This window comes from Pecten maximus, chromosome 15 (genome assembly GCF_902652985.1).
Source record: "Pecten maximus chromosome 15, xPecMax1.1, whole genome shotgun sequence".
NCBI lineage: Eukaryota > Metazoa > Mollusca > Bivalvia > Pectinida > Pectinidae > Pecten > Pecten maximus.
The window spans coordinates 27,422,107-27,436,189 of record NC_047029.1 but is presented as its reverse complement, the minus strand read 5'-3'; the positions used below and the strand labels follow the sequence as shown (position 1 = coordinate 27,436,189).

The 14,083-nt window shown below is 36.2% G+C and overlaps 1 protein-coding gene, 1 long non-coding RNA gene and 1 other non-coding gene across 3 annotated transcripts; 2 read left to right on the top strand and 1 right to left on the bottom strand.

The window, feature by feature from the left end:
* Nucleotides 1–283: 283 nt before the first annotated feature.
* LOC117343957 (EKC/KEOPS complex subunit LAGE3-like) lies at nt 284–3,047 on the top strand. Its single transcript, XM_033906527.1, has 3 exons — nt 284–428; nt 1,699–1,827; nt 2,307–3,047. The coding sequence occupies exons 1-3, from the start codon at nt 400–402 to the stop codon at nt 2,422–2,424; spliced, it is 276 nt and encodes a 91-aa protein (XP_033762418.1). The 5' UTR covers nt 284–399; the 3' UTR covers nt 2,425–3,047.
* Nucleotides 986–1,057, bottom strand: Trnas-aga. Its single transcript has one exon. It is a non-coding gene; the product is annotated as a tRNA-Ser (tRNA).
* A 292-nt stretch (nt 3,048–3,339) lies between the features above and the next one.
* LOC117343958 lies at nt 3,340–5,270 on the top strand. Its single transcript, XR_004536105.1, has 2 exons — nt 3,340–3,608; nt 4,858–5,270. It is a non-coding gene; the product is annotated as an uncharacterized LOC117343958 (long non-coding RNA).
* Nucleotides 5,271–14,083: the final 8,813 nt, after the last annotated feature.

Here is a 14,083-nt window from a genome sequence, read left to right as displayed (position 1 = left end):
ATACATGTAACATCGCTGGTGTCCGTCGTGTATTTCGTTTTGGAATAGAGTAGCGAGTAAATTAGTACTGAAATGTACAGCAAACGCATCATAGCTTTGTTGGATTGTCTTTTACCCGGGGATTAACACGTTTGGTTTAAAATGAACATTGAATATATTCCTATTGATTTTTAAATGTGTTTAGTTTTAACCACCGACAGCAATAAATGTGTTGGCAAAAAAAAATCTGTCAAGTTAATTCCGGATATTAGTATTTTCCAGTTTTACATTTATATACTTCCGGTTACTTTGTTTAGTTCCGGTGTAAGATGTAGCCTCCTTATTTTTTTTATTTTGTGCAGTAGTTACTGTTTACAGACCTATTGTCAAAAACTGAGCTTATGGTGAACTGAAGACAACATGCAGCAGAAATCAGAATACCTATCCATGTAAGATTTGTGTATTGCTGCATGCAATTCTCCATTCAGAACCATAACTTGAGTGCGTGGGGGAGGGGGAATTCGGGATTTTTTTACCTGCGACGATAAGATTAATTTTGCATTAGAGATAAATATGTCTTTAATAAAGACATTAATAGTGTTGGAACGTTTTAGAACTGGCAATATATTTATTGTTTATAGCACAGGCGTCCAGGGTAAGGGCTTATTTTTCGTACGTCCAAATACACGAAGACGTCTGACGGTCTTTACATCTGGTATTTGTGGACATGATTTGATGTTTTTGTAACAGGAGAGGAGAAAATGTAGCAGCCAGACCGGGGTTCGAAACCGGGACCCTCCAAACTCTAGACGGACACTCTACCGCTGAGCTACCTGGTCGCCGATGATCGACCCAGTCCAGTTCCGCTACACTCCTCCCTCCTTTTTTCAAGTCTTCGACCCCGAAGACCACAAGTTCGGATATCCCCTTGCTAAGCATACTCCTAATGCTTTAAACAAGGGTAGGCAAGCTAGCCAATTATGTAACAGGAGAGGAGAAAATGTAGCAGCCAGACCGGGGTTCGAACCCGGGACCCTCCGAACTCTAGACGGACACTCTACCACTGAGCTACCTGGTCGCCGATGATTGACCCAGTCCAGTTCCGCTACATTTTTTTTTATTAAATTGTTATGTTATAGACGAGTAAATTATTGTATTACGATCGTTTGGCCAAGGTATGATATATATTTTTTAATTAATCAGGCGGTCGTAATAAAATAATTTACTCGTCTGTAACGTAACATTTCAATTAAAAACATCATAATCATGTCCACAAATACACAGGTACTTGTGGACATGATTATGAATTTATGATTTTTTTAATTTTAATGTTACGTTATAGTCGAGTAGATAATTGTATTACAATCGCATGCTTAATTAAAAAAAAGAATCAACGCCATGGAGTGATTTTTTTTTTAATTAATTTACTCATCTATAACATAACAATTTATATTAATTAAAAACATAATAATCATGTCCACAAGTATGTATACCTGTGCACAAATACATGTACCTGTGAATGAAACATGTTCATTTATTATATAGACATAAAAATAGAGAAAGTGAATATAACCAGCAAACCATAGTAACTATTTATTTTATATTTCCTTATTCTGAATGCAAACAAACCTTCAGACTGCTGTGCTGAAATCTGTATACATTGATGCATGTCATAGTGATGGCCTGAAAAAGCTTTGAAAGTATTTTAATTCATTTCAGAAATCTCTGTGTGCCTTTTCCATCCAATGAAGAGGCAAATATTGCCTATGGATCGCTGAGTGTAGACAAGGAACCCAAAAGAGGAGGAGGAAAAAAGACCATGGAAGTCAAAGACAACCAACTCCACGTGTAAGACTTTGGAATTGTTTCATTTATATTGCCCTCCAAAAACATTGACACATTGTCTTGACTTTTTAGTGTGTATCCTATAATAACTTGTAACAAAATGAAGGAAACTTTTTTGTTAAATATTGAAGTTGACAGTTGCCAGTGACAATTAAAAGAAAACACTTCTGAATTCACAGACCACAGTATGTCAAGAAAGGGATCTTTCCAGAATGATTGAGAACATACCTTAATTATTATTGCTTACATCAACATGTTTTTTGGGGGTTTTTTTTTGGGGGGGGGGGGGGGGGGGGGGGGGCTTTTTTTCAGTCAAAATAAAAGTATTCTCAATTTATTAAAATTCATGAAAATAAAGATGTACATATTTTTAGAAATTTTTGAAAAAACTACGATATTGCAAAATTGTATTTATTGCATATTTATCATTCTTTTTATTGTATATATAATAAAATGTTTATGAATATTTGTTTAAATTGCAGCCATTTTGAAGCAAAGGAAGCAAAGCTCTTACGTGTCAGTGTGAATTCATTTTTTGACTACCTGAATTTGGTGGTGCAGACAATGGATCAGTTTGGGCCACCTTTGCCTGCCACATAGTAGTTTCGGACAACTGGACAGTATCTGTGTGACATTGATTACATCATGGCAGCTACCATTCTGTGGAATAAGAAATCTTGGTGTAAATGATTTGTAGAGGACATTTCATGACTGTTTATGTTTATAAGTGTCTTTTGTTGCATAATCACTAAACATTGAGTCATATAACAAAACTGAACACTTACTTTGGTGTATCTTTACTGGAGCCAGAAATTTCTGGATGTGGACTGTTACATGTACATGTATATTCCTAGGATGAAGAACACCAAAGTAACTTGTGAACTGAAATGACTTTGACCCAAATTCACTGTCACAAGGTCTAGGGTCAATTTTGTTAAAACCCTCCAGCATTTTTTTCTGATTAACTAAAAGAACTGAAAGGCCCAGGGTCATGTTATTTGGCTGATAGCTTCTTGTGATGAAGTCCAACAAAATTTACTAAGGAGGAATGATGTTAACCCATTTTATTTTCAAGATCACGGGGGTCAAATGTGCTATGATTCTAATAGTTGTTTTTTTTTCTGAAAAACCAATACATGGATCCCAAGGTAAAAGATGTTAATTAAATAGGTAATATACATGAACAAAGGTGTACTGTTTTTCATCAGTGACCTAAATAAACTCTAAAAATCACATGAATTAAATAAAATTTAAATAAATGGTAAACATAATGTATATTTTCCATTTTGACACATGAACATAAGTTTTCAGTTGCACAATATACATTCTTATTTACTAGTAATGTACAGAAATTATCATGAAATTTATATAGCTATGTTCTTAAGTCTCTACTGGTCTGCAATTTATTAGATCAAGGGAACAAAAGCTGTACCCGACCCTACAGCTATACGCTCTAAGCTTGTTTTCCCATCCCGTAAAAATATTTGTATATGTTATAATGTATTGACTATTTTGATTAAAGCGACTATTCGGGGAAACAAACTTAGTCTAGATGCATTATCTGGTCTTCCAAAAGTTCTATCACAGCAATGCGATGGTCAAGTTCTGCTTGCATTGTCCAGTTTTGACCACTTTAATTCGGGAAAAGCCCTGTCCTAATATAACATATATCTATTTTTATAAGTCACGTGGTATTTCGAAAACGAGGCAGTGAGAAAACATCAACAGAAACACGTGAATTTTTAGAGATGTCCGATTCATCAAGCAGTCAAAGCAGTAACACGGTACGTAAATACTTAATTAACATGTCATATATGATGCATGTGTGGGATTTATACCTAAAGATTGTTTTCATATGACTTAAAACATGCAATAACAACAATAAAAACTGAAATCGGTGTGAATCGGCATCCGATGCAGAGATGGGGCCCAATGTGGGGTAATCTAATTTATGTCATCGTCACCGGTGATATCGCGATCAATTCATTTACGCTAAATCAATAGTTGTGTAGGCATATACATTATATATATATATATATATATTAGAAAAGCAATCAAGACATAGTGTTATTGATTTAACAGGATATGAGTAGATGAGGTGAATGCTTACAGTAATTTAAACAATCAAATATCATATGCATGTAGACCTACATGTATTTCTCGACAGAAGTGAAGCTTCGGGAAACGTTTCAATTACAAATATGTTATACATGTATACATGCACATAACGGCTATTGACAAAGCCTCTTAGCTCCACGATTCTTACTTCCATGACGATATGTGTTTTGTTTTCTCATCAGTTTGAAGAACTTCATGTAATGAATTGCCAATTCAACCCTCGAGCTCTCTGTTTAGGACGGAGTTTCCAATTTTGGACAGCTCAATTTACTATTATCAATTAATAAAGCTAATCTATTTGTATATTTAAAGATCTATTGATTCTTTATGAAAAAAAACCCTCAAAATATGCCATTTTATATTGTTATTTTATTTGTCTCTATATGTTGAATACATTTCAATTATGTTTAATTTTGAATAATGAGTTCCCCCATGGAAAGTTGTAATAGTTTGCATAGTACTGCTGTATGTATAACATTATTTAAATTTTGCACTTGAAGAATTCTTTTGATACCAAAGTCTTACCCCCATCATTACCATTTAAAGGAATGCTGCTGTCATTGATCACCAAACATAATCAATATACCAAATAGAGCATACGTATATACAAAATGTAGCTATAGACTAATCATACATTGTACTTTCATACCAGGCTTATGTGATCTTGTTAACTGAAGTGTATGAGAATACCTACTTTTGGTTGCTGAACATGCAAGTTTCTTTAGTTTTCTATTGTTACACATATATACATGAATTAGTATGTACATGTATACAAATATATGTACAAGTATATTGATATTTTGTCTTCGATATTCATAGCAATATAAAATTCATCAGTGAACTTTTCTGTTGCATTGCATTGTAAACTTTTTCCTTCAGTTTTGCTCTTACAATAATTTCTTGCTTTCTCATCAGATAGATTATGAATATGCACAAGTCCATACATCCCCAAGGAGGGGGAGGGGATCAAGGAGGAGGGGAGGAACCTGTGGACGGCCAAGGGGTCGAGGAAGGGGTCTCGGGGCAGACAGCAGTCCAAGGATGGAGAGAGGGCGAGGTAGAGGAAGGGGGCCAAGGGGTGCACGTGGTACAGTTGCTATGCTGCAGCAGGAGGATCGGGCCAGGGTACTGACATTGCAACAGCAAAGGAGAAGGGATCTACATGAACCTTGCGCTCCTATCATACAAAGCTAATAATCATATTTTTGTAATATTAGTAGTGTGACTTTTTGTATGCCACTTTACTGTTTTATGAATGTTATCCACAATTTACTTCATCATTCAAATTATTTTGACTAGTTGATAATCAATTACAAAGTACCGTATTAGTTCTTTTCATATCTTTTTTATTTTGATATTTCTTTGGCATGTACACAGACAAAAAGAACAGTAGACAATTTACCAAAGCATTCAGGAGACAATTTATACTATTTCTCACTGAAAATGTTAAATTTTACCAAAAATGCACAGACCCAGTCCCTCTCACACATCAAACATACTTCCCATATGTGTATGAACACCTAAGTTTTAGCCGAACAACCTCAACAAGTGAATGGTATGGTTATAAGACCTGTTTCTCTAAGTTGGTATTTACATTACACATGGGGGTATTTAATTTTAGATCACAGAATATTGAAAAAATATCCACTCCATTTTTTGTAATTCAACTAGACACTTGATTAGCACATTTATCAGAATGAACCATCTATGAACACAGTGTTATTATAAGTTAATAACAACTACACACAGTGTTAGTACACACATGCACCTCAAACACATTCTCACAAGTGAAAACTTCGTATACACACTGATAATTGAACACTTCCTACGAACTGATAGTAAACACTTCCTACACACACTGATAGTGAACACTTCCTACACACACTGATAAGTGAACACTTCCTACAAACTGATAGTGAACAATTCCTACACACACTGATAATTGAACACTTTCTACACACACTGATAAGTGAACACTTCCTACAAACTGATAGTGAACAATTCCTACACACACTGATAATTGAACACTTCCTACACACACTGATAAGTGAACACTTCCTACACACACTGATAGTGAACACTTCCTATACATACTGATAGTGAACACTTCCTACACACACTGATAAGTGAACACTTCCTACAAACTGATAGTGAACAATTCCTACACACACTGATAATTGAACACTTCCTACACACACTGATAAGTGAACACTTCCTACACACACTGATAGTGAACACTTCCTACACACACTGATTAGTGAACACTTCCTGCAAACTGATAATTGAACACTTCCTATACACAATGTTGAAAGAACACCTGCACATACTGTCAAGTGAACACTCTCAAACACACACTAGTACTGAAATGTAAACACCTGCAATACACCATTAAGTGAACACCTACCTCCTACATGCTCTGAAATTGAACACCACATTTACACCATACTTTCTTCCACAAACAATTATCACAAAACGCATACATACCTTAAATAAAACCTTAGTAGAAAAATTTGGGATGAAATTTGAGGGAAAAAGTTATATAAGTGCATTATAATTTATCAACTCCAAAACCAAAAATAAGGAAAAACAGTTATTGTTATACATTAGAATACTACAGTACACCCACCCACATGGATTTGTTCTATAATAATTGTTTTATGTGTTAGGATATAATCAGAAGGATGGACCCAAAGCCACTGATAAATTTAGTTCTTCAGCTAGTGTATCGTCAGCCAGGCCTAGTTTTTGACCTTTGCGAAAATGCAGGTGAACCAGAGGATCCACAAGATCCAGAGGATCCAGGACTAGTACCAAATGCTGCTCCCTCCAATTCATTTCAACTGTACTGCACATCCAACATATCTGCACTGGACAATGATATTTGCACCACATGCTTTTCTTTGACAAGTTGTGGGTATTTGAACTGACGTGAGTTACAACAAGGCACTTTGGAAGCATATTGATTTCCTTTCTTCAACACTATCCTTTTGAGTGTCTGTTTCCACAATGTCTCCTTCATCCTCTGTAAGCTCATCATCAACATCAACCTCTTCCATTTCTATGGGATCTTCAGCCATTGGCAAGTGTTCAGGTTGATGTGTCTGAGGTATACTGGAAAGTAAAAGACAATGTACAATGTAATTCATTTAAACAAGAGGCCCAATGAACCTGTATCGCTCACTTGGCTATACAGCAACTTTGAAGTTATCTCGGTTATTTCTGAAGATACTATGAAGATTACCGCTTTATCAAAATCACAGTAGGCTAGGATTATCAATATCAGTTAACTTCCAGCATACAACTAGGTTTCAGAGTTTCTGCTAGTGAGAAACCATTATATTTTAAGATTAAGCCTATTTAACCCAAATTACATAGAATGAATGTCATTCATTTTGAACAAACTTGGTAGCCTTTTACACCAGCATGCTACAGGCCTAATATCAAGTCCCTGTGCCTCTTGGTTATTGAGTAAAAGTTGTTTTAAGTAAAACGTGGACACCGGATGGCCAGACAGAAAGACAGCAGGACAGACGTCGGATGCCGCACCAGTACTCCTCCACAGCAGCATATTACAGTTATAATTATATGTTTCTTGGTTATTGACAAAAATGTCCTTTTAGTTTACAATTGAGGATGTTAGACCTTTGTGACCTTGAATGACATTGACAGCAAGGTCATCCATTTACAGACTGTGTGCAGGATGACAGGTGACAGAACATAATGTCCTGCAACACCTTTTTGATGTGACTACGAAAATATGTTGTTCCCTGTCAGAAAACCCCTTTATGATGTATTGACAAAATAAGACTTTCTTATCGCTCTCCTGATAAGTCCTTAAATTGTGCCTGCATCATTATGATTCTATATACAGTATATAGATAGGGAAACATAACGTGGATTTGGAAAAAAATATGCCTTCTCATTTCTGAAAAATAGCACACGCAAATTTCAACTGTCAAAATTGAAGACGATTGTTAATGATTATTTATTATTTTCTGTTCTTGGTCATGCTCATAATGGGAACACTATAGACCTTTCAAATATAAAGATCAGTGCTATCACGAGAAAAATAGAATTCACAGCTGTCAAAATGATACCTTCAAAAAGTTAGACAGTCGGCCGTCTTGCATTTGTTTTTAGCTCACCTGCCCGAAGGGCAAGTGAGCTTATGCCGTGGCGCGGCGTCCGTCGTCCGTCCGTCGTCCGTCCGGCCGTCCGGCCGTCCGTCCGGCGTCAACTTTCCATTCAAGCAACTTCTTCTCAATAACCAAAAGGCCTAGAGACCTAATATTGGGCCTGTAGCATGCTGGGGTGAAGGGCTACCAAGTTTGTTCAAATGAATGACCTTGACCTTCATTCAAGGTCACAGGAGTCGAAAAGGCTAAAATCTTCAAACGACTTCTTCTCAACAACCAACAGTCCCAGGGAGTTGATATTGGGTCTGTAGCATGCTGGGGTAAAGGGCTACCAAGTTTGTTCAAATGAATGACCTTGACTTTCATTCAAGGTCACAGGAGTCAAAAAGGCTAAAAAAAAATTAGACGACTTCTTCTAAATAGCCAAAAGACCCAGGGACTTGATATTGGGTCTGTAGCATGCTGGGGTGAAGGGCTCCCAAGTTTGTTCAAATGAATGACCTTGACCTTCATTCAAGGTCACAGGAGTCAAAAAGGCTAAAATCTTTAAACGACTTCTTCTCAATAACCAAGAGTCCCAGAGACTTGATATTGGGTCTGTAGCATGCTGGGGTGAAGGACTACCAAGTTTGTTCAAATGAATGACCTTGACTTTCATTCAAGGTCACAGGAGTCAAAAAGGCTAAAATCTTTAAACGACTTCTTCTCAATAACCAAGAATCCCAGGGACTTGATATTGGGTCTGTAGCATGCTGGGGTGAAGGGCTACCAAGTTTGTTCAAATGAATGACCTTGACTTTCATTCAAGGTCACAGGGGTCAAAAAGGCTAAAATCTTTAAACGACTTCTTCTCAATAACCAAGAGTCCCAGGGAGTTGATATTGGGTCTGTAGCATGCTGGGGTGAAGGGCTACCAAGTTTGTTCAAATGAATGACCTTGACCGTCATTCAAGGTCACAGGAGTCAAAAAGGCTAAAATCTTTAAACGACTTCTTCTCAATAACCAAGAGTCCCAGAGGCCTAATATTTGGCCTGTAGCATGCTGGGGTGAAGGGCTCCCAAGTTTGTTCAAATGAATGACCTTGACTTTCATTCAAGGTCACAGGAGTCAAAAAGGCTAAAATCTTTAAACGACTTCTTCTCAATAACCAAGAGTCCCAGAGACCTAATATTTGGCCTGTAGCATGCTGGGGTGAAGGGCTACCAAGTTTGTTCAAATGAATGACCTTGACCTTCATTCAAGGTCACAGGGGTCAAAAAGGCTAAAATATTCAAACGACTTCTTCTCAATAACCAACAGTCCCAGGGAGTTGATATTGGGTCTGTAGCATGCTGGGATGAAGGGCTACCTAGTTTGTTCAAATGAATGGCCTTGACCTTCATTCAAGGTCACAGGGGCCAAAAAGGCTAAAATCTTTAAACGACTTCTTCTCGATAACCAACAGTCCCAGAGACCTAATATTTGGCCTGTAGCATGCTGGGGTAAAGAGCTACCAAGTTTGTTCAAATGAATGACCTTGACTTTCATTCAAGGTCACAGGAGTCAAAAAGGCTAAAATCTTTAAACGACTTCTTCTCAATAACCAAGAGTCCCAGAGACCTAATATTTGGCCTGTAGCATGCTGGGGTGAAGGGCTACCAAGTTTGTTCAAATGAATGACCTTGACCTTCATTCAAGGTCACAGGGGTCAAAAAGGCTAAAATCTTCAAACGACTTCTTCTCAATAACCAAGAGTCCCAGAGACCTAATATTTGGCCTGTAGCATGCTGGGGTGAAGGGCTACCAAGTTTGTTCAAATGAATGACCTTGACTTTCATTCAAGGTCACAGGAGTCAAAAAGGCTAAAATCTTTAAACGACTTCTTCTCAATAACCAAGAGTCCCAGGGAGTTGATATTGGGTCTGTAGCATGCTGGGGTGAAGGGCTACCAAATGCAAGTTTGTTCAAATGAATGACCTTGACCTTCATTCAAGGTCACGTCGATCAAGTATGCTTAAATCTTTAAATGACTTTTAGTGAAAAGCCAAAGTGCAGAGAGACATTATATTGGTCCTGTAGCATGCTTTCAAATAACTGCAGGATCCATATATGAAAAGATCACTGCATTGCAGGTGAGCGATTTGGGCCCATTGGGCCCTTGTTATTTCAGTCTTTTAATTTGAACTTCACGTACTCGGCTAGGACAAATGGAAACCTTCAAGTGAAATTCGACAAGAGTCAGCGGACCATAACGGTGCTGGACAAATTAAAGAATGCACCATATCTGATAATGGTCTCGGCTAGAAATAAATGCTGTACACATTCAGTTGATGATTTTGGAATCTCCAACGGAGAGTAAGTATAATCGGATGTTAACTAGATTACTATCTGATTCCCCTAAAAAAAGTTTAGGATTTTAATTACATCTTTTGTATATTACTTTCGGTCGTAAATAAGGAATCATTATCAGGATGGTGTTTTTTCTGCATTTTTAAGCGACCTACGCTGTCAGAAATGGACCCCAGAGTTACTTCCCTTTGTTTCACTATACGGTACATCGATGAGGTTGACAACTGACGGCGAATGGTACATACATAATTAACTGTATCAGTACATCACTATAACTGTTGACTTTTTTTCCGGCATAGCCGTATAATATTCTTTTGGCCCCGAATATGACGCGACAGGTGGCGTTACTGGTCAAGATGCAGTATGTGATTGGTCAATGCAGAGACCTATATACTAAGGCAAAATTCAGATATACAATGTACAGTTAAAAACGAAACAAAGTTAAGATAGAATGCAAGCTGAATAAGTGGATGTATCTTTTCAAATGACACATTAATAACATCATATTCCTGATTCAAATGCAGTCTTTTTATCACCAAAAATGATTCAAACTGATATAATTTTGTTATCCGTGCTGAAACGCATTAATTCGTTAATTTATTTCACCAGCAGTTTTACATTCTAACTAGAGACATATATGTCTCTGATTATAACCACCAGCATTAAAACTATGCCGTTTATCTTTTTCGGCATTGCCGTATAATATTCTTTTGGCCCCGGATATGACGCGGCAGGTGGCGTTACTGGTCAAGATGAAGTATGTAGCGGTCAATGCAAAATGCAGATATGTAGTTAAAAACGGGAAAAAAAGTTCAGATTGAATGCAAGCTGAATAAATGGATGTATTTTTTCAAATGACACATTAATAAAATTATATTCCTGATTCAAATGTAGTCTTAGTATCACCAAAAAAAGATTAAAATTCTGTAAAAATTGGACACCCCCGATGTACATTAGGAAAGGTCAAAATACACATAGACTAACAAATTTCCGGGTCCCTGTGATCGGCGTTTATATATATCATCCCCAGTACTACGAATCCCTATGATTATCACCACCAACATTGCAAGCTTTCTAGTAAACTATATAAATGTCAAAATATCTCCCAAAACATTTTATGGCTTTGATTGATCTGATCTAGATCGACTTGAATTTTAAATGTATCAAAATTGCCGTATGATCGACGTAACATGTTTTAAAGTGTGAACAAAATATTTTGATAGAACAAACGTTGGCCGACACTGCTCGCGTCCATATACTTGGTCTGATAGATGGAGAATGTCATTTAAATCGGAAAGAGAACATCAAAACATCTGATTGATATAAGGTTGACACATTGTCTCTCCCTCTCTCTGTGATATCTGATAAACGTTTAAATTTTATTTTGCCCTGTTATAGGCAAATGTTCAACTTCGTTGGATGGGGCCAAAGAGGCATCAGATACTCGTCATAGATGGAAGGGAATCAATGTGCTTTACCAAAATTGTGAATGTCATGACCTTGGGGTCTCACATTTGACCCTGCGGAGGTGGCGGGGTAACTTTATTATAGTTTATATAGGGAACTCACATGTTTGGTTATCATTTTTTTTTATTTCTATTGGAATTCATTCTAACTTGGTTAACATTATCACCATGGGATGACGGTTTGATGGTATGTACAGGTTGGCCCTTATACTGATCTGGGATTGATAGGCGGGACCAAAATGGCCAAATTGACTGATATCTTTTTCTCAAGACACAAATAAGGTAGAATCAAATACTCTTCAAGTTGAGATTTCAATTTCAATTTCTTTATTGACTGTAGGCCATACGGCCCATAAGTACATATTATAAACAAAACAATACATGATAATGACATAGAACAGCAATGCTACAGTACAAATACAAAGTGGAGTACGGATTAAAGATGTAAAGATCGGATTTTGTTTGCTTCAAATATAAATTTGCCTAAGCGACTTAATTCTTTGATATTTTGTACACTTAATAACTGTATCAATTTGAACATTGAAGGCTTTTGCCAATAGTATTTCTTAATGAGGCGTCTTCTTAAATTGGTATACTTATTACATATTAATACAAAATGGTATTCATCTTCTATCTCAGTCGTTGATTTACAAATTAAACAGTGTCTCAAAATTCGATCAATATTGTTAAAGCGGCCAGTTTCGATTGCTAAGGAATGCGCAGACATGCGTAGTTTTGATAAACATATTCTGAATTTCATAGGTATATACTTAGTTAAATAAAACTGAATAGAAAAATTATCCACAATATGTTTATATAAAACACATTTCGAGGACTTTTCTAATGCATCTCTCAAATACTGTTGGGCTTGGTCAAAAATTCTTTGTCGTATACAAGGTAAAATAGTTTCAGAGTTATTTGGTGATTGACAGAACCATATTTCGCCGAAACCTAAAGAGCATAATAACTCATTTACACCGTGTACCCAATTAAAACATAAACCAGTGTTTTTACTTAATAAAAAATCATATGCAGTATTCAAAATACAGTTTTTTGTGTCGAGTAGTTTGAACCAATATTTAATAATTCTATATCTGCGTGTATATTCTAAGGGCAAACGACCAAGTTCCCAGTAAACTGTTACATTATTTGTTGATTTTTTAACCTTAAGTAATTTCTTACAAAAAAGAACATGTACATTTTCAATATCTGGTCCTTTGGTCGAGCCCCACACTTCACATGCATAAAACAAAATACTACTTACATAAGTATCAAACAAACTCAACATGGTTTTACAATTTAAACTCATATTTGAACATTTAGAAAATAAAGCAAACATGGCTTTACGTCCTTGGTCCGCCAATTTTTTTTGTAAATTCGTGAATTTATTGTTGTATCTAAGGTTTACACCAAGGTAAGAAAATTCGTCAACACTATCAAGTTTTTTCCCGTGGTAAGTCCACGATTCATTATTTCGAATTTTACCGCCTTTACGGAAAACCACAATTTTTGTTTTTTCACTATTCACAGTTAATTTCCATTGTGAGCAATAATCGTCCAGGTTATCTAGTAGGTTCTGTAGACCTTCGACAGATTCCGAAAACAGGACTAAATCATCAGCATATAACATAAGAAATAAACTTAACTCTTCAAAATCATATTTGCTGTTGCATTTAGAGATGAAAAAAGACTCAAAATCATTAACGTACATAGAGAAAAGTATTGGCGACAAAATTTCGCCTTGTAATAAACCGATATTGTTTTCAAAAAAATCAGATAAGTATCCTTTGAATTTTACACAGGATTTAACATTACTATAAATTGATTTAATAACATGTAAAAGCTTGCCTCTGACTCCTAATTTTGACAGTTTATACCACAGGTTTATTCTGTCTACACTATCAAACGCTTTACGAAAATCAACAAAACAACAATACAAGCGTTTATTTTCACTAAAAGTTTTTGTTATAATTGAATGTAGAGCAAAAATCGCATCTACCGTACTGAGACCACTGCGAAATCCAAACTGAGCATCCGTGATAACATCATATGATTCAGACCACTTCAGAAGTCTCGTATTTAAAATAGACGTGAACAATTTACCAAGACAACTCAACAGGCTAATGCCTCTAAAATTATTAGGGTTTGTTTTTACACCTTTTTTATAGACCGGAGTTATAATAGCGACGGACCAGTCAGTAGGGAACCAT